The sequence below is a fragment of the Trichoplax adhaerens genome, genomic scaffold, assembly GCF_000150275.1.
Source record: "Trichoplax adhaerens TRIADscaffold_1 genomic scaffold, whole genome shotgun sequence".
Classification (NCBI taxonomy): domain Eukaryota; kingdom Metazoa; phylum Placozoa; class Uniplacotomia; order Trichoplacea; family Trichoplacidae; genus Trichoplax; species Trichoplax adhaerens.
In genome coordinates, this window is record NW_002060943.1 from 2,881,836 (window position 1) to 2,905,067 (window position 23,232).

The window sequence follows — 23,232 nt, forward strand, 5'->3', positions numbered from 1 at the left end:
GTATTAGTATGTTTACCGAATAAGGATGGTTACTATATACAGTATAGAAATCAAAAGTAATTGGGACAGGGGAACTACAGTAGGATAACACTACGAATTGCAAGAGAGCAATAGAACTAATAGTACCTACTGATGTGTATCAATCACTTCTACCTTCTCAATAATATTTACATAAATCCTAGAGATCATTCATTTCTATACCAATTCAAATTTCGTTAAGTAACTTTCATATTAGTAATCGGGACAGGGGAACTACAGTAGGATAACACTACGAATTGTAAGAGAGCAATAGAACTAATAGTACCTACTGATGTGTATCAATCACTTCTACCTTCTCAATAATATTTACTTAAACCCTACAGATCATTCATTTCTATACCAATTCAAAATTTCGTTAAGTAACTTTCGTATTAGTATGTTTACTGAATAAGGATGGTTACTATATACGGTATTAATGCTATGTTAAGGTTGGTGAGCGAAACTGTCAAATATACGTTTATGGTCAATTTCTTAATAAAATTAACAGATAGTATTATCATTCGATATTATACATATCCTAGTAACAGTAATATACTATGCTATATTAAGATTAGTTAATGGTCCAGAGCACATTATGATAACTAATGTACGGTGATGGACATACCAAGTTAAGATTAGCAGGTACTGTAAGATATCTACAGTGCGGTAGAATGTCCTTCGTACTGTGGTCAATTCTATACCAATCATTATAATGTGTCTAAGGATCGCTGTCGTATGCAAGCAAAGCTTGCTCTGTCGATAACAACCGTTATAAGAAAATGTAACAATCAAAATGGCTGTATAGAAAACTCTATAAAGATTCTATGTTTATTCAATTTTCATCAGAATATTACATGAAATCAAAATTTAAAGGCCCAGTGGCCACCCTTAGCGATATAACGAATACTATTTTAATAATCAGTACTCTGCAGAAATTACTACCTTAGAGCTATTCGTTTTACATGAAGAAATCTTTAGGTTAAAAGTACTGTAAGAATCTTATACTGACCTATTGAAATGAACCCATAATCAGAGTCATTTAACAGTAGTATAAATACCCCCGCGCTGCTCGTTTCAAGGGAGGGTGGGTGTGATTAAGCACGATGGTATTACTAATTCAATTTCAAATCGAAATAATTAAATTATTACATCAATTTTATCCAACTTCACCTACCCTATATTTATCATTACTAATGTGATAATAACATTATGGTGAAGAATTAAACCGCAACCAATCTTGCAGAATAAAATCCAGTGACAGACAAGTCGAAGGATTATAAGACTATATCTGCTACCGAAGAGGGTAAAATTTAAAACTTAGGAACAATCATCATTTAACCACTCAGCTAAGCATCACTTTATTGCCTCAAGGGTATGCATGATACTTGGCGTTCAATATTCAGCTGAATGTTAAATAATGATGAAATTATTTTTAATAGTACAGAAATTTTATTTTTACTCTCTCCATTTCATAATATTATTATATTTACTATATAACGCATGGTCGTTGTGTCTTAATTATTGTAACTGATGAATACCAAAACTTTAATAATTCTATCTTACTACTGTGATATCTAGATAGAGCAAAAGCCCAACGTATGATTAGAAGAGAAATCTAACTATAATATGAGTTGAATTACAGCAAAATTAAATTAGCTTTCTTTAGTATTAAAACGATCCAGAACGTTGTATTTTTTTTAGAAATAAAGATGCAAATAGAATATGCTATAATAATCTTTAAAATAGTTTAATAGCATTTAAATATAATCCGGTTTTTAAAACTGGTTTAAGTTTGACATACCTATCATTTAATAACCATATCAGGATTATAGAATAATGTCTTATAATTATCCGATGGCTATGGAAAATGATGTATATGATGATTCTATCAGAAATCTAACTAATACAAGAATACATGAATTTAGTAACACAGAGTTAAGCATAACCTAATGAATAATTTAGAGGCAAGTTGTGCTTATTCTTGAGACTATTTTACTTTTATCGAACCGATTTTACGATGATTGATATTCATCAATAATATCAGATGTCTTATTGCTATTAAAGAGCTCTTTGACATAATTTCGCATCACCGCATTATAAATAGTGAATATCGGCGGTAGTGTACCACATTCTAACATTTAATTTGCATTTCGTTTCCTATTGCAGATGATTGATTTAAATTCATTCAATTAATGTTTATAAGAATTGATTTTTTATTCTTAACGGAAATCGTAACAAAATTAAGTTTTGACATCTATGTGCTGTTTTATTTCCAGGACTTTTCTTAAATTTTGCGTTGGAGCAATCGTTAATCATTGGACCGTGGCGTCTAGAAATGACATTGATGTCTTCGTGACGTAACAAAATAAATGGCGTGAATTTTTAATTATTTGTGTGCTATAAAATGTTATTCAAAGCAAATTCAGGCATTGAATCTTCCCATATTAATTTTTAATTATAAATCTATAATAGCCTTCCCATTCCTTATTCCTTTCAATGATAATGTAGCATTGAATTTACAGTATACAGCTGGAATTATAATTATATTTTTACGGATTATGTTAATAGAAATGGTCTAAAATTTATATGCTATCAATAATTAAACATTTATTCCTCCCCTAGTTTTCTTATATAAAAGATTGAGATATGTGGTTATGAAGAAAAATAATTGAGTTTGTTTCATCTCTCCTAGTAAGATACTGAATGTACGATAATTAATAGCCGATAATTTAAGTAACCGTAAAATACCTAAAAGGGCAAATTTTTTTTAAGTGAGATATCATTAGAAATTGTAATTACCCAAACTCTATCCTACAAAATCATCGAGTTATACTAAGCTTCAATAATGATGCTAACATGATGTTTAATTTATGTTCGAGAATAGAGATCCGTATGAATACACAGAGTATACTGTATCTGCTGTAAGCCACGCAATATTACATATATAGTGTTGAATTCCAATTTAAATCTTGAAAGCCCGTGTTTAAATCCTTATATCGCTCTATAAATAGCTTGTATATATCCTGCTCATTGGGTAATATGGCTCTTAATTTTACTACAAGATCGAATTTTTTATTAAATGTATTCTTTGTAATGATAATTACCTAATATCTAATAATGTTCGTTTATTCGACTATCTAGGCTTTAAACTATGAATAATCTAATAAATAGGACACGCCAGCTATTACATCTTTCTATATACCGATTTAAATGGATTTTACTTGATTTGCAGCTTTAAAGGTAAAAATTTGTTGTAGAACAAGCGATATAAATAATACCTTATCCACTGGATTATTAAGAAATACCGAGTAATTTACATGTTGCTGCTCTCTCTATATGGTATTTATACTGCTTTTCACCTTAATCTGTAATATATTGTGCTTGCTCAGTTTGCCCAAAGGCGTTACTATGCTGTTTTCGATAAAGGTTATCGGACGATATAATCCTTGCTAATTATTCATGCAAGGTTGATTATGTAAATAATTGACAGTATTTTAAGTTAGTACAGGGCAATCGTTGTTGCATCTGTTAATGGTAGTTATAGTGAATGATGAGATTGTAACGAATTGTATACCTGAACAGTAGATAAATGATTCAATTTTAATCATCTTTGCAAATATATATCCCAACTCAATAAAAATGATGTATATCTTAAATATTAATCCTGCTTGAGCTATTAAATGCTTAAATGATCAAACTTGCGAATTTATTAGTCTCATGTACATCGAAATTGAAGTTGCCAATACAATCATTTCTTATCAAGCAACAGTTGTAATACTACGTTAGGGAGCTTTACAATTTACAAATGATGGATGGTCGTTAACGAATCCAAAGTAGAATAAGCACCTTTCTATAATAGCTCTTTCAGTACTGGATACCGTAGTTTCACTATGTTTATTAAATTAAATTTTAAGATTTATATATGTACTTTGGTAAATATTTGATCATCAACATATACCAGTAATGCTTAAAATTCAGTTACATATTTGAAAATATTTTCTTAATGATACCGGAAGTACAGTAAATTACAGAAATACGCAATGTCGTTATTGCTGAAAGAAGATTTTCTGCCTATTCCATATGCTACCGTTCCTTCTAGTATGCGCGATTTCACTTCTTTTATTCCTATTATCTCTACTTTTGTGTATAGATAAAGAGTAAACACTCCATTTCCAATCTATTGTAGATGAAAAGGATAAAATTTCTGGAGTAAGCAAACATTAAAGTATTCTAATGGAATTAGCTAAAATTGTAAAGAGTCAGTTAAAACTCTAAGAAATGGTTATCTAGATCAAATACTTAACGAACTAATAATCAATAATGGTATTAAATTAGTCGATAAATCAATACTAGAAGAGGTAAAGGCATTTGATTTGTAAATATGAGGATATCTATTCGCAATATTTTTCTCATAGGCTAGATACTTTTTATATCATAATAACAACATTGCATTACAGTCCTAAGTTATTAAATTAAAATGCTGAAACTCACCTTTAAACAATACAGAAATTTATTACAAGATATTTATCCATTTCAATGCAGTCATTTTTCTCTTCAATCAACTGGAATTGCAGTTTATTAACCAATTGTTCAATTTAATAACTTCCTTATTGAAGTGATAGATCTGCTATTCAGCATCGAATATTTATTTTATAGAGTAGGATAAAGTATCAATGCGGAAGAAAATTTCAATACTTTAAACCAGTCAGGCTATAACCTTTATTTTTCAACCGACAGCGGTTAATTGGGATACATACTACGCTGTTTTTTTTTCTATCTATATTTCAAATCCTTTTTAAACTTTAGTTAATTAGCAAAATTTCTGGTGGAATTTCTCTCGTCTACAAAACAGTTCTTTCCTTTCTGTCACCGTATCAGGACTTACCGTTTATTTTCGGTTTTCGTAAACGATCATAATATAGAACCTCCTAAGCTAATCTTTTCCTTTCCCATAACCGACAAACTAATTTAAGAATTCCTTTATCGGTATGCGTATATCTGGCGCATTAAGTCGATCTATTGATCACAGTTTAGAATACTAAAGAATCTTAGGGATATGCTCATCTTTAGCTTTACGTTAAGTACGGTACTAAATTCCTGTAATGTAACTAGTATTGTGATAGTAGACTGTTAGCCATGTTTAGTATAATGTACGGTAGATATTTATCCTAAGAGATATTTGGTAGCCATAACTATAGACTGTAGTGGTATAGACTCTATGCTAGAGTATAGATGACTATATACAGTAAGGTGCTGAGTTACTAATAAGGTTATAGGTAAAAATAGAACTGTAAATCATATATTAGGATATGGTTAATTCATTGTACTTTGGCTGGTGTGAATAATGTCTACGTAAGTACTGTAGTCGTATCCATATTGGATTAATGATGGTCCGCAGTAGAATTGTGTTACTAAGAATAATTTACTATTTATAAAATAAGGTAAAAGGTTGCCATGCGGATTGTAGCTGCGAATGCTACGAAATGTATAAAAGCATGCAACTTTAGATTATTCTGTTAGTTCGTTCTAGAAGTCTTTAGTAGTAGTATTCGGCTAGAGTAGAACTGTGTGTAGTTAATCTTTGTATAAGATTGAATAAAGCCCTTATTTTTCTAAAGTTTGGAATTTCGTGATTGGTATATATCACAATTCCGTAAATAACTTTATTATACAAAGTGACGAGAGCATATACTTTTCCATAATGGCTAGAAGTCATAATTAGTATCAGTAGTGCCTAAAAAATCGAGTAGTAAATTTATACGTAAATGCTTAATTAATGTGGTAATATTTAGGGACATACATAGTTATTCGAGAACTAATACAATGATAGTTAGATATATATTACAGCATAAGACATGCAAAGTATGAAATATCTAAAAGTCTAAATAAAGCTGTGCCACTAAAATATCGCTAACTCCTCTGCGATGTGATATCACCGTAACACCTTCTTAGAAGAAGTTTATAAGGATGCCGTTAACAGTTTATGGGCTAACATTTCTTCTAATTACGCATAGATGCTGTAGGTTTTGCACGTGGTAGATCATGGTTACGCAGCGTTATCTGAAAATAACTCTCGTAAATGATATATGCAGCAGTGCTTGTTGTGAAGACAGCGACTGATCAAAATTTTCTAAATTCTCGTTCTAATTATGGTTCTCCATTTACTGTATGACGCTCATTTCACAATAGATGAAAATACTAGAAAATTAAAAATTGTAAATTATAAATAATAAAAGAATTTTAATAACTCATAATAAACAAATACCTGGTAGTTAAAGATCAGATGATCTAAGTGATTCGGTTTAGACCGTCGGCAACAATACCCTACTTTAATATTAATTCCTACTATAATTATATTTATACAGTAGAATATTATTCGTATTGTTAGTGATTAGTAAGTTAATATATAATCATTAGTAATGTTTTCTGAATTTATGACATGTACTTGAGTCAAAAGAATGATTATATTATTTATTTCGCTTAAGGATCTCTATCGAATAAATAAGGTTTTCATTCGCTAATTTCCTATGACTTTTTTCTTGTAAAGCAATAATAAAGAGACAAATAGAGACTTATTAGTTTGATATATTGAATTTAAATACACTTTATTCAACCACACTATACACGAGATTAGCGATAGAATTGAAGAATGATTAGTTTAATACCATAGATCTACATCAATCTTCGCAATATACGACAGATGTATTTTAAAGTCACATTTCTTGGTATACAACTAGCGTTAGCTATAACAACGGAGTTACAAATTGTTTAAAGATAGACATTGTACATGTAATTAATAGAAGACAGCGTAACTGTTGCCCGAAAGATTTAGAATTAATTAAGTTAGTACGATTACATAGGATACGAAAGGCAGCAATATGAGATAGAACTAAATTGATTGCCTAAACTTTACCCTCAATAGTGGTCATCGACCAATTTAATTTCATGACGAATTCGAAGCTATTTGTTTATGTGAAATGGAGCTGAATTTTAGCACTGAAATTGCTCGGGGACACAGAAACCGATCGGATTAGGTGGAATACATGAGCCTGGGGAAAACCAACATTCGTCTTTGCCGCAGCAATCATTGTCATCTTTGCAGATCAATGTACCACATCCTCTAGTAACTTTATTACTGTACCATTCATCAAGTCTTCTTCTTAATGGTAAATCCCTGGCTTCAGCAGTTGTTATAACCAAGATGGCTACCATCGCAATCATAAGCAGTAAAGAGACCCTCATTTTTCCTTGTAGAAATGATGTTAAATCTTGTCCTAGCAATAATTATATAAAAAGTGAACACTAAAATCAATATTAAGGTAATTGAAAATAGTGCAACAAGAAAGTATCCTATAATTATTAGCTTACTTAATAGAATTTTAGTGCAGCCTAGTTTGAAACAGGAATGATGATGTTATTAATGCGATAATCAGTTCCTATTTATACCATCGCCATCATGGCTTAAGCAAATTAACAACGATGATTGACATTGGCCGTACAATGGATAAACAAGCCATGCCATCAACACATCTTTACAATTATCGTAAATAGAATAACTCGCTGGCAATCTCCTTCCTTAATGAGCAGGCGTGATTTAGATATTGTGCTGAATAATTAATTATCGTGATACCACGTAAGAATGTTAGAATTTATAAGTTTCACTTTTAACACAGTCAATATCTGACCAGATTTAGGGTTAAAATTAGTTCTATTTTCACGTTATCAATAAATCTTATTTGGTTATGATCTAGCTACGAAAGTGATGTTTACACTATGACCGCATATAATTTATATCTCAGCCTATCTTAATTATCAATACCAATATTAGATAGATAATGATGCATGTCTGCAATGCATAGATGTTGGCTGGTATTAATAAAATGAATTTAAAAATAGTTTCTGTAATAATATTTCATAGAAACATCATCAATAGCTTGTTTGCTAGTAAAAAATGAATAAGAAATTTATTTTTAGGGGTATCTACAGCTGATAAACTACATTAAATTTTCATAGTATACAAGCGTCATCATATTTAAGCTAAGTATTATTCTAATAACTTTAATAGAGATTAAAAATTTATCTTATACAATAAATGGACATCAATCAAATAATGATGAAAGGTATTAAAAAAATTAAGCTACTTATAGAAATAGCCTACTTGAATACACTTTCCATAAATATATTTATAATTTCTATTGTAAGTTGAAGACATTTAAAGCTGAATAGCTTAGGACAATATAACGTATAGGTAACGTTTATAGCATTATATGTGACTATTCAAAGTAATGATTATTTTAAATTATGGGGTGCTTATATACATAATATCGAGAATCAAGATGTTTTTGATTCAGTCAGTAGACATGAAGATATTAATGTAATATTGCCTACGTCAATCGTGGATTTAATAAAGAATTAAAATTTCCGGGAAATTTATTCCTCCTAGGGTTGAATATTAACGTAGCTTAAACCCTTTTGTCCTTTTATCAGATATAAATCAAATTAAATAAGATAAATTCACTATGATTATTGTATTAAGACGTTTCATTTTAGTTAGTGGTTAATTACCTGTATTGTAAATCAGGATTATTAATAGTATTCTTCAATATCGTTTAAGACGGCAAGGCCATTGGAATATACAAAATTATGTAGTAGCTAAATTGTATACTAATAATAAAAGGCATAGATAATAAGGCTGTATTGACAAAGTATTGATTATATTATCAGCTAATTGAATGCAAAGTTTAACTGAAAGATATATTTATCTATGTATTGACTCTTTGTAAATCGCATTGTAATAGGGCTAATGTAGATTTATTCTTCCTTAAGATATTATTTAAGATTTAATAAACCTGTAATGATCCTTTCAAAATATTCAGGCAAAAATGAATGCATACCTTCCATTCTAAATATTAATATCTATCTATTTCGTGACTGAAAATAATGGATAAATTTGGACGGGAAAGTCTGGGACAAAATCAAACATAAATTCGATTGAATGTTAGTATTCTAATCCATATCTGTTCGTTTTGTAATATTAATTTAAGTTCATTTATATAATGATTCTTCGAATATATTCATGTAGAGAATCAAAATATTGTATCCTGTACCAATTGTTGCTATAGAATGTAATACCTTGAAACAAAATTGATGTTTATTATATACTTTGAAATAGTAGTCGCTCATCTGACATCGACTCAGTCCAATTATTTACGCTTAGTTTTGACATCTCTAACTATTTTATATCTGTTAATTAGATTGATAGCTTAGATTAACAATCTTTTAAAATCTATGATTATGATAACAGTAGAAGTTAAATAATTACATAGATAAACTTTTACATTGTTTTGAAAACGACCTAGAAGCTGAGCTTGGAAACTTTTTAGAATTATTCATACTACTAGTAGATTTATTTCGATCTTTGACTACTTAGATGATGCTCTTTGATAGTGAAAAATTATTGTAAAGCATTGCAATGATAATAGAAATTTCGCTACAATAAAGCTATGAAAATTCTCATCTACTAGATGCTAGTGAAATATCGATTCATTCGCAGTAAATTTGGGTTAATAATTTGCAATTAATTGGTGAAAATTTACAAGTGTGGTTATGACAACGTAAGGAGTTGAATATAAGTGACAAATTTCAATTTCTATTTTACCTATAGGTAAATTCTTGTCACGTTATAAATGTCACATCTTTATAGCATTGCTTAAAATTACATCATATTAGATAGATTACCAATTGTCTTATACTAAATATCAGATGTAAATCCTATAAGATTAATCTATTTTAACGTCCTTTATATTACAATACCTTAAAAAATACATATACTGCAAAAAGATAAAGCTCAAGTAGTAACAAAAACGAGCCAGAGTCAACTTGACCTCACGGAATTTCCCTGTAAACTACTTGTTATACATTCAGTGAATGTCAGCAATGCTCTACCTAACTGCAATTGATCTATTGCATTTATAAGCATATTTTAGCTTTCTTTACCATAATTTAATGATATAATTACCTGATTTTTATACCTTAATTAGCGATAATTTTCTATGACGTCAAAAACCTGAATGTAAGCATATTGGCATGGTTCACATCCGTTCTTACGTATTTCAGGCAAGTTCGACATTTTGCTATATGCATCATTTAATTGTAATTCATCAGTGAACTGACTGTAATTTTTTAGACTACTATATACAAAAGGACCGAAAAATTTAAAATTATTTTTAATCCCAAAATAGCACTAAAAATAACAAAAAGCTTATATACTATAAACAATGAGTACTTCCATAGTAAACTTGTTTGATGAATCTTGTCAGAATTACCGGATAATAATGAAAGGTATTTGTTCAACCTGTCAAGTGCTTAAATGGATTTCTGCGTGTTATACGAATGTATAATGCTTTCTGTTATGCAATGGTCTATTGATCATAGTTTGAGGCTAAGTATATAAGATGTGATACGAACAATAGATAAACTGTCAACTTGAAATAGATTATAGATGGTAGGTTGGATACACTACTACTAATAATTATTTATTGGATAAGATCTGCTTGATTCGAGGATATCATATTTCCTGACTAATATATTTCATTACGTGCATCGATATACCATCGTAAAATAGAAACTGAAATGATTATCTCTCCTTGAGATAATTTCATTTTATCATTTTACAGATGTGACTGCCTTTACCCTGGAAGACAAAGTATTTACCCCTAAGTTAATAATATTACACACTAATCGCCCAAAGAAAGCCTTTAGAAATAGATAGGATAGTGATGGTCTAAATAACATTACTGCATCAAATATCCATTTATTACCAATAGTAAAAACTGTTTAAACTTATACTGTAAACTCATACTACGCAAATAAAGATGGTGTAATAGATTCCATAAACCATAGCATTTAGTTATCATGAATAAAACTTAAAAAAAAGAAATGGGGATTTATGCCGATAATTTTATTTTTAGTAACTCTAACTCGGTATTTCGATATTGCACATCGAATCATGTTTTAATTTAATATTAACCTTGTTGAATACCATAATTAAACTATGTGTGTGAATTTCTTTAACTGTGCAACCCAAGCAATTCCTGTCTAGCAGATTTAGGAACATTTGACATGTGACACAGTTTCTTATAAAGGAGAATCTTCCTACGATATAGGTCTGTAATTAGTGACAAACAATATTGATCGGCCAATTTTAATCTTCACCTACACCAATAATTATCAGTTGATTTTATGAGGCCAGTGAAATTTATAGTTTAAAATTAAAAAAAGTTGAAAAATTGGTTAGGAAAGTAATTGAAGGTTGAAAAAGAATTGGCTCGTTTTGAAATTGACTATAATTCCTATTACAGGAAGTATCATCAAGTTGATTGGTAATGTGTCTATATAAGCAGTAGTATTTTTCAGCTCTAAGAGCTAGAAGTCTTTTCATTCTTGGATGGAAAACAGATGTATTTATGCCAGGTTGTAGTACAGCGTGAATATTCGTAAAGTAACTGAAAAGCTATACCACCTTATATAGAGTAATCTATCTATTTATAAACTTCTAACAAATTGTTTTACATTTTTCTTCCTGCTCTAGTAATGGTGACGATTGTGTAGTAGTAATCCTAAATGTATTCATGGTATTATTAATACGTAATGTTACTACCATTTTAACATATAGCACTATAGCCTAATATGTATTTAGAGAATGTGCATTCTTTATACAGCAATGAGTTGGATATTACTGCTCCTTATGTTTCACTAGTTCAATAAATTTGTGCCCATACATAATAATAGTATCAAGGTAGAGAAACTTGTTTTGCAGACTATAAGGAGTAGCATACGTAAATGCATAATCACCTTCTAGTTCATCATTAAATAATTTATTACATTATCCAATTTTTTTAAAGTTTCAAATATATATAGAGCTCTGATGACTGCTACAAATTTGTACTGGCTATTACATTTGCTGCCGATTTATGCGTACACTATCTACTAATATCTTTTCGATGACGTTGACGTCAATAATTAAGAAAAACTAATTAACTTGGCATAAATTCTCACAGTTCTTTCGTTGATATAGTAGTGTCACAAAACAGCTTTGCAACAAGATAACGCAATATACGATCAATAAGTCAATTCCTTGAACCACGTATCAAGGAACGATATCTGCACTATCACAAACACTTTTGCTCTACTAGCAGACTACACAAAGACTTAAACGCCTCGTATTTTACGTTAAACACTAAGTTGGACAATTCTTCTTTATTTCACGATATACTGCATTTATATACTATTCCTCAATAGTTCATGAGTCATAGTTAATACAATTAACATTAGAATCATTTACTGAATTAGATATTAATTTTAGCTACTGCTCCCTTAATGCAGACAACAGTATTTACGAACATAGACATGTAATGACTAATACAGAATAGTCAGATTACGATATGTCCTATCACGGAACATTTCCATGATAATTTACAGTCTACCATAAGTAAATTACAATCACAATGATTCGAACTGTAAGCAGATGATTTGCATTCCCTATTATAACTATTATAATTTCAGTATGTGTATAAGTGTCACTGTCATAAAAAGTCAGTGCTATATTAAAATACAGTATATCCAAATTAGAAGTTAACTAAATAAGGATAGTCTAACAGAATTATCCTAACATAGTTATTTCTACTGTAATACAGTATTTAACACTGTAACAAGTAGTAAATGCAGTATTTGGTAATATGGAAATCGTAAATGAATTTAGAGCTTTTTGTTGCCTTGATGGGTCAGGAGTAATTCATATTAATGTTTAATAACAGCTTTTCTAGGCGATCTTAAATGGATTAATTAAAGAGAAATAGACTGCAAGAGTATTTTGACCAAAAATATCAATATTAAATCGTTACTGCTATATTTTGAATGTATAACTATCATTAAATTTGCTACTGTTAAGAGATGACCACCATAAAATTTACGTCTCTTACAGCTCTTAAAAGAACCGATGAAGATCAACTTAAATCGCCATATTTGATCGCAGGGAATGGAAATTATCGGGTTATGTATATTTTAATTAGTATCACATCATTTATTAATGATTGTTATAACTGGATTAGAGGCAATATTATTAAGAATGATGGATGGTATATTTACTTTCATCACTGCGATGGTGCGTTACAGCAGCCGCAATTTAAAAATGCAAAGATATAAGTAGGAAGAAAGAACTATTGATGACTGAGTAACTGCAATCAGTAATACATTGCAATATCTAACGATGACGTACTTCAATATCGAATGTTACAAACTAATCTACCCTTTTTTGATAAGAATCTGTCCGACGATTTTCGTACTATAACTTATTAGCATCAAAGTAGACCTTATTTCGAGTAAAAAATAACTTTCATTTTTTCTGTATAACGTCATTATTAATTTAAATTGATGTAATCTGATATATTAATTTGGTTTCTCTAGCACTATGACTAGTTATCTCATTTTCAATTTGAGATGCAATGCTACATGTGCAGTCAAGAAAACAGACATTTGTAAAGTAAATTGAAGATATGATTAGAAGTATCTTCATGCAACATTACAGAAGAGTTACTGTATAGCTAACATGAACTATTTTAGACGCTTATATGCCCGATATCATTAGTTTATTATCATTACTGAGCGCAATTTAATCATGTTAGCGATTTACGATACATTTGAGTCAAAAAGCGGTAAGTGTAGTAGAGCGAAAATGAAATTATTTTCGATTCTAGAATAAAATAAAATTAACGTTAAGAATATACTAGGAATATTCTAGGAGTAAAAAATTCAAAATCAATAGTCGACATAACCTTTCCTAATTAGCAAACTTAATCTAATTATATATTAGCCGATTGAACTAAGGCATCCAAATGTAATTATTAGCATCTTTATTATAATTTAATATACAGTACAGTAGCTGATCAATTGTAAAGGCTGTTGGCATGATTTAAAGTTTCAATTCGATCACAGCATTTACTATTAAGGCTTTACGAAATAAGAGACTGTTTTCAAATTTACTGCCTTAGGTATCATTAGGCACAGTATTCATCGCGCGATAAAATTGCGTAAAGGTTCGAATTTTAACTATAAATTTAATTGACTTCGTCACTTATGAAATAAAATCGAGGTTAAAATTATGCTACTATAATACTCAATGTATTACACTGAAAATATACCACCTTTATCCGTAGTGAAGCAGTAATTTTTTTTATTAATGTAAGCGAGTATCTAATATTAGACTAGATATGCAACTATATTTAAGATCCTATTTCAAAGGTTTAAAAATTATTCAGTTTTCATTACTGTAGGACGTATATAGAGGCTATCATAGCAGTTAATTAAAGAGTATTAACCAAATTATATTTAATCTCATTTAAGACCTTATTTTCAGTAATTATTTCATTTTTCGTGATATGTATAGAGAAATTTTCATATTTTATATTGGGTGTGTGCGGTAATTACTAATTAGTCCGTCGGGAAATGAACACGACGTAAGATGGAATCCTATAGCAAAAATGATCTAGATATATACTGAAGTTGATATCAGTAAATAATTAAAGAGGTTAAGATTTATTTCATCTTATAAAGAAATCAATAGTTCAGTAAAGTTAGTTCGTAATCGAAAGAGTAAATAGTATTAGCTGACATCATTAATCGTTTGGACACTTCTTACTTGGCTTCAATTCTGAATTTAGTCAATATATACCCAGGATTTGCTTAATTACACTTACGTGACCTTAACCTTAGCAAAATCATTATGGAAGATTGTATAATAAATTTCATTCAGGGCTACTAGTAACCTGATAATGATATAAGTACGAGTAAATAAATAGTAATAATTACTATACACTTATGTATCCAAGAAACTAGAAAATGTAAGTTTTACGTAAGGTCAACTGACAAAGATAAAAAATCAAGGTAGCAATGACAGAAGAACTTTGACCGTACGATCATCTATATTCAATATTTTTTGTTGATTGAAGGAGATACTTCGAGAATTTGACCAAATGCTATCCTAAAGATAATTTATCTAAACTAAGGGGACATAATAAAATAAATCTTGTCGAATTTGATATTCCAGACACAAGTACAATATAGGATCTATACTAGATTACTACAAATTTGCTTATTATTATTGCAATTTTGTATTGTAATGGAATGGAGTAACGCTCATTTTATGATCATTTGGGTAAGCAGCTGTAAATATTCTGAAAATTCATAATTATTTTAAATATTCCACCTTACCAATTAAGGAATAAATAAATTATTCCTTCCGTCGGATGTAATTTTCAAATTTTCATTTTGCTGTGCAATTTTTAAATATTTAGATAGTAACATCCAGCACATGACTAACAGTTAATAATCCTTGCATCGATGATATCAATAATTTTTTATCGTTGATAAACTCGTCATTAGACTGCTTTGACGACCATATATTTATGAATATGTTCCCTATACTTCTTCAGAGTCTAAGGCTAATTAGATTATGAATATATCCTAGCGCTTGCAATGTCTTAAGTCATTTGATGTCATTTAAATTCATGATTTTAGTCTTATATTTCATTACAGTTACTTTGCTAGGCTAAACTGCTATTCACCATTCCATAATTATGCTTTAACGGTGTGACATGGGAAAGTGTAATTTCGTATCAAAAATTTAGTATTGAATGACAGGCTCGAAAATGCAAAATCTATACTATTTAGTAGGTAATATTGAATGCAAAAATATCCAGATTGAAGTAACATGATGCATTGTGTTACAGTCGTCATTTTTCTTTCCCACCTAATGTTATAGTAAAGAAAGAAATTTTTAAAGTTTGCTTTAGCTGAATAATCTAATAAGTAATAACCTTAAATATCCCACAAAACAGCATTAAATAAATACAATATTTGGTGATATCGCAGGCGACAGTGTAATGATATTGTTACAAATTTCTAATTTTAAGGACAGACTTCAACAACGGTACTTCTCATTTATAATTTCATTTGAATTAAGTGCTATTCTATCTATGATGTTACCCAGAGAAATCCAGAGGTGAAAAATATCGTATAATCGAAATAATCAACCCAGTTTTTATTTTCTTAGCTTACAATTTCGTACTTATGTTCTACAACAAGGCTTACTTTCTCAAACAGATGTTTGTTTTGAATGAGTCTATGAAATAATTTAATATTTAATTTCTTTCGCTATCCAGTATTGTTTTAAAAGAAAAAATAATTTATCATTCAAGCACGTATCTGTCCATTAATTATTTTTTAGCGTAAATTTCGAATTTAAATATTTACTGACTTCATTTATTAAGGGGTTTCATACGTTATATAGCAGCTTGTGCTAACAATAACGTTTACTGTTTGTTTTCTTTGCATCTTTCTCTTCAGCCAGATCCTAAATAGATTTAACCTTTTAACTTCATATACATGATTATATTTATTTCTCTCTCCGATAATAACTTTTAAAAGTTTTCAATCATTTTTAACCAAATCATGAAGCCGCTGTGTGATCTAAGCTTACTAATGTTATGTGACAGTGTTATGTACTGTATTAGAGTAGAAATATCTATGTTAGGATAATTCTGTTAGCCTATCCTTATTTAGTTAACTTCTAATTTAGATATACTGTGTTTTAATATAGCACTGACTTTTTATGACAGTGACACTTATGCACATACTGAAATTAATAGTTATAATAGGGAATGCAAATCATCTACTTACAGTTCGAATCATTGTGATTGTAATTTACTTATGGTAGATTGTAAATTATCATGGAAATGTTCCGTGATAGAACATATCGTAATCTGACTATTCTGTATTAGTCATTACATGTTTATGTTCGTAAATACTGTTGTCTGCATTAAGGGAGCAGTAGCTAAAATTAATATCTAATTCAGTAAATGATTCCAATGTTAATTGTATTAACTATGACTCATGAACTATTGAGGAATAGTATATAAATGCAGTATATCGTGTAATAAACAGGATTCTCAAACTTAGTGTTTAACGTAAAATACGAGGCGCTTAAGTCTTTGTGTAGTCTGCTAGTAGAGCAAAAGTGCTTGTGATAGTGCAGATATCGTTCCTTGATACGTGGTTCAAGGAATTGACTTATTGATCGTATATTACGTTATCTTGTTGCAAAGCTGTTTTGTGATATGTTATAATTAGATTTTTTCTTTATCGTTCTAATATGTATGTTTAGGCCCTTTAAACTATAATCTGGGATAGTTAAATAGTTGATGTTCTAATGGATAACATTAAAATCGCTCATAATATCAGATACAATTCGTCCTTGCTATTTAAACTAAATAAAAGGAAAAGAAGAGTTTCACTTAAGTGTGGCTTGCAATATTAATTCGAGATGCTGAATATCATTAATTCTATAAAAACATTTAGGAAATTTGGGAAAAGATGATTATTAGATTTTTACAGCCTAGCCATGAATTAATATAATGTAAACGAGTACATAATCTTGATTACATCAATAAATTCGGTTATTGCATTTGCATATAAGATGATAAGGCTTGATGGATTACGAGCGAATGACATTGGAATTCACTTCTTTAATATGATATTCTTCACAATGACGCACCGTTCATTTTAAAATAAACTGAAGGTATAAGCTGTTGTGCGTAGCTCAGAATGAAATATGCTAGTATTGCATTATAGTTGCAGTCATTAAAGGTACAGATTACTCACCTATTAGACTGTTGGTTCGGGTGATTTTGAATATAAATGAAGCAAGAATGATAAAATATACTTCTTTTAATAGCATAGAACCACGCTTAGGATTTTAATCTAGCAAATTTAGCATTGCCAACTGCTTTTGAGTCATTATAGCGATCGAAGGGCAGAAATATTTAGATCATACCTTGTATCATCTAAGCCTTGTTATGAGATGTGACAGCAAGAAGAAGATGCTGTGAAATAAGTTTACCGTTTGCAATAATGATTAATGAAAATTTTCGAGATCACGTCAACAATTTTACCCGATTATACCTTACTTCCTGGATAAAATAGCGCATGAATTATATAAAAATAATTAGGATTTCTTACAGGCAAATTAATCCTAATAACCTTTAGCGGATGATGCATTCTAGTTGCAATAAGTCATGGGCGGTGCATTAATTGATAAATAATAAATGAGATCTTCTTGGAATTTTGTGGACAAGGTAAATTTATTAAAAAACATGAGAAGGTCATGGAGACAATTTTTAATTTAGCACAGGAGTTGTTGTTCTACTAGTTAGTAAAATCGGAGTTTATATAATATACGCCCTCATTATTAAGTTACTAACATAGCTATTTAAATATTAATCAGTAAAGCGATAAATAATTAGAGTTTCACCTGAATTTACCAAAGTTAAGCCAAAAACCAAACTATTAAATGGGATCTAATATGTTAAAATGATACTGTAGCAGCATAACTGGGCCAAGCGTAATTCGTTACTGCAACAATTAATTAATATTAAATTTGGTTTAATTTTATCTACTTTATTTGGGCATCTCTATATCAATTTATATGAGATTGCAATAGTGTGCATGAATAATAGTAGAGATGAAGTTTATCAGTATTTTGCATTTCATAATGACTATGATAATCACTTAAGTAATATCTTTAGGTTCCTTTTCTAATCTATTCCATTACCAGCTCATAACGTTATCTATGGCAGGGACAAGTATGTGGTACAGACTGTAATTATTTTGCATTCAGTATTCTGAATTATCAAAATGTTATTAATACTAATATTGAACTAATCATTTGCCGTTGCTAAACAACGTCCCAAATAGGTTCAACAATAAATCATTGCAAATCTAAATGACCCTCGTACTAGGTTATGTCAATATGGTAATTAATCCTTAAAGATCTAGTCAAAGGTGAATAGCAAGAAAATGCATATCAATCCTCTTTACTAAAATCACATTTTGAAATAAAATTACGTTAATATTCGTTTGTAATAACAATAGCATAGTAACAACGTTACAATACATTGCTGAGCTACCAAATACTTTCCAGTTACTACATACTTAATCTTTTAGTAACTGTTAAGGAAAATTTAGATTGTTCCTCAGTTAATATTCGACTCTGTTAATATTTCATTTATTACCATCTATTCATACACTGTATAATACTTACTGATTGTATTTAATATTGAAATTATATTGCTATCGAAAATCACCACGTAATATTTATTCAGATGTAATCTCTTATTACCAAGAAAGATAACTGACAATGTGACTTTGATCACTATTTAAGCTCCGTCCAGATTAAATTTGATAACAATTTGTACGTAATTACTTCTAATTTGTGTCTTTTACATGAATTAATTATATCTATTCTGTATTGTAAATGATCCTGTAACCATTTGAAAACAGATGCTATCCATTTATTTGTAATAAGGAAGTAACACTTTCAGTAATAGATTCAACCTACGTAATTTATCATTTAAAACACAGCTATTGCCCTTATTTCTGTGTTCAGATACTAACTTATTTATTAATTTATCCGTATAGTGCAACCAAGACTTGATAAGATATGATACCAAGCAGTTTTAACTCATGCAATTTAATGATTAGTAAAATCTTCCTTTTGCTACTATATCTATTTTTATTGTATACTATATTAAGTATTATAGGCTGCTCCCATAATTATAAATTTACCAGTCGATTCTTTATTTTATTTTAAATATCATTTCGGATAACTATACGGTACTTTAGTATTTGGAAAGTATTTTTGTATTGATGGATCTTTAGTATTCTATGTTATATTTCAAAATAAATATTAACATATGGAAATAATAAAAATTCTGCAAATAGCTTTAAAATTTCTTAGCACTAAATGTAGTTGTGAATTTCACAATAATTTTATTAAAAATCATCATTCAAAGGTAAATAAACCGCCATTATACGACAAGTAATATATCAGACTTTCTACATTTAAATCCCGTTCATATTTAGCAACCGACATAATTCCTTATTTTTAGAAAATTGAGGTAACATCAACTTATACATGCATGATTCAGAAAATCCTGGTTCAGATCACGTTCGTAACACTATATTACAATCTTTGACTGTTAAATATCATGTAAAAATGTCATAAATTATATATCGTGATTAATGCATTAATTGTAAAATGCTTAGTAATCGAACAAATGGCAATGATGTCGAAGTTCTTGATTATGGATTTGATAAATAATGGAAGTCAGACAATATGGCAACAAATTCTAGTATTGATTAAAATTGGCAACTGTAATTTAATTATGTATGGTGAAATCAAATAAAAGTCAAATGAAATTGATATTTTCAAAAAACAAATATCCAGCTTAAATGTTGTAATACTTGCGGAATAAGCAATCGAGATGCATGCGTATTATAGTGCGATCTTTTTATATACGATTAAACATTGTATAACTACAACTCCGATCAAAGATAGACTGTACTGTATAAATGCAACTGCTTGTAGAATATATAACACTATTTGGGCTAAAATAACACGCTAAAATAAAAACGATGTGAATAATCTAATTTGTTAAATATTAATACGAAATTATTCGTATAGCAGAAACAAATTCCTTCTAGCATTGTAATTGATCCTCTAGACAATATAACTAATCATTAGCTATAATTATGACTTATGTATTGCTATTATTATTTAACATATCCATACGTGCTAATTAAAAAGTAATGATCAATCTGTATTCAATATTAATCAGGCCCTATCTTAAACATAATCAATTATTTATTCAATTATCGATGTAATCTTATATATAGAAGTGAAGTTAGATAGAAGAAGTTGGTGCTATCATTTGATAACTGTGGAAGTGCTAGACAACACAACCTTTCAACTACCAACTGCTCCGTCTTGCTTTGGTTGCGTTTTAAAATTCAAAACTTTTCAATTTTTCCGATCTCATCAACTACTCCCAAGACAACATGAAATCTTTTTCTGCTCGATGCACCGTTTGGATCTTGGTATTTGCTTTATTTGCTGTGGCAGCTATTGAAGCTAGAAATGTTAAGCGAGCTGACGAATGGTACAGAGAAGCTGCTTTACCTAGAGGTTGTCCTCGCTTTTGCCAAGATCACGGTGATTGTTGCACTGGATATGAATGCTGGAGATTTCCTGCAAGATGTATTCCTCCTAGACCTGGTCAGTTTGGCTATTGCTTCCCTGAACAAATTCAATGCTAATCGTTCCATGTACAGCAAGATTGCCGTCTCATTGGAGACAAGTTTACTAGCTGAATGGGACATTAGTACCAAAATGATCTGTTAGGATGAATAGGACATCATTTAATATTAACTAAAATAGAGGTCTTCCATTGCTTAGACAACTGTGACCATTGTAGTTTTACCTCTTAGCCTAGAATAGTCCAGGTCTATGCAATATTATGTAGATAAATTGTTGGAGAGTTCTAGCTTGGCTATTAAATTCCTAATATGTAAGCGTTAGATTAAATTTAAAATCAATGTTACATTGGATTCTAATATAAAGCAGCCAACGATTAAATAAAACAAACATTAAGTCAGCTTTATCATTGCAATAATATGATTACTGATCTTAATCGTCATAACAAAAATGATGTCATATTATGATAAACTTTCGGTGATTATCAGTACCTATATACCAATAATCTGTGTGCGAAATAGGTAAACTGTACATCTGGAGATGGATAGTTGATTTATTTGCCTCCATTTAAAATTCTATATAGCTGATAAAGTAGCTAATTGCATGTCAGGTTGAGAATTTCACCTTTGTAGTATTTAATTTTTTTGCTGCTAGAAATGGGTAGAGAAATACATGTACACTAATTCGCTTCTACTGAGACACTTTAAAAGATCAGTTTGAACGATTCTATTGCAATTTTAAGGCGAATACGCATAAGATGATATATACTGTATTAATACTGTATTAGTTTGGCGTACTCCTATCTAATTTTGAGATAATGTATTTCATCTAAAAAGTAAGAACACTAACTACAATTACTATAATTACAGATTTGATCGAAATAAAATCTAACAGTCGATTCAAATACATTCTGTAAAGGTTCAAGGGTCATCTAAGATTACAGGATCCTTTTCGGAGTTAGGTATGAACAGTTAGCCCTACATAATGATGAACAGGGGGTATCTTACCTGAAGCTCATATTCTAATTTCATGCGAAAATAAAGTAAGATATATAATTATGTATGAATACCTTTTAGTAAACAATATGAAACGAAAGTATAATCGTAAGAATGGATTAATATACCTTTCCGATGGTCATTTTTACCCTACATAGTTAATTTGTTTTACGTCAGCTGTATGTGACGTATCGTAGAGTGATAGCAATTCTCTTCATCATCCCATCAATTATATTATCATGTGGCATAAAAACGAAATGTTGCCTTAACATTTACATCAGTCAAATTTATTAGTGTTAACATTTATCTGAATCAAACAAATACTTGAAAGGCAGAAAATTTTTACTCAATTATACATATAATTATCAGCAGAATCTCCATTATACGGTATTCCTACTGTTAACGTACTATACATAAGTTTATTATAGGAGTTTGCTAATGGGGTGTGCTTTATTTCTGAAATATTTAAATTACTTTTTTGAATTGATTTATCTTAGATCAACGAATGAGCTCAAACAATTATAATTAAAATGGTTTGTACGTACGTAGATATATAACTATAGTCCAAGGATTGCTAATAATTTCTTGTCCATTTTACACAACAGTGTATATTTTAAAACAAGTTGGCATTACTCACGAGTAATTGCGATGGATAGAAATAGCAAAAATGCCACTCCGAGCGACCAAATAGTTTCCCCCGGGGTACAAACTACTGATCCAGTAATGTAAAATAGATTGAAAACTTTAAAAATATATGATTATGTTAAAGACTAATTTTGTGAGTGGATTTTTACTGTGTGAGGTTGGAATTACAAACAACTTAAATCACCTTAAGTAAAGATTTAATATTCAACAAATTTATAAGTTTACAATGTTTTTGCCAAGAGCTAAAATTCTAAACAGTATTCATCAATTTATATCAACGCGTTACAAGCATATCCGATCTTTCTGTATATCTTTAAATTTCTAATCAATGCAGTATGCATGCACAGAGTCTTAGTATAATAAAACCATGTTGGTTTTAAAACGAGATAATAAAGTTTACTAAACTAGTTCAAGAAAACACCTATTGCG

General features: G+C 29.6%; 1 protein-coding gene across 1 annotated transcript; it reads right to left on the reverse strand.

Annotated features, from left to right (window-relative positions):
• Positions 1 to 7,008: 7,008 nt before the first annotated feature.
• On the reverse strand, positions 7,009 to 7,540 carry TRIADDRAFT_51577 (uncharacterized protein; the record flags this gene model as incomplete). The annotated part of the gene is made up of 2 exons (XM_002108515.1): positions 7,009 to 7,292; positions 7,465 to 7,540. 2 exons carry the CDS (start codon positions 7,538 to 7,540, stop codon positions 7,009 to 7,011), a joined length of 360 nt encoding a protein of 119 aa, XP_002108551.1.
• Between the last annotated feature and the right edge of the window lie 15,692 nt (positions 7,541 to 23,232).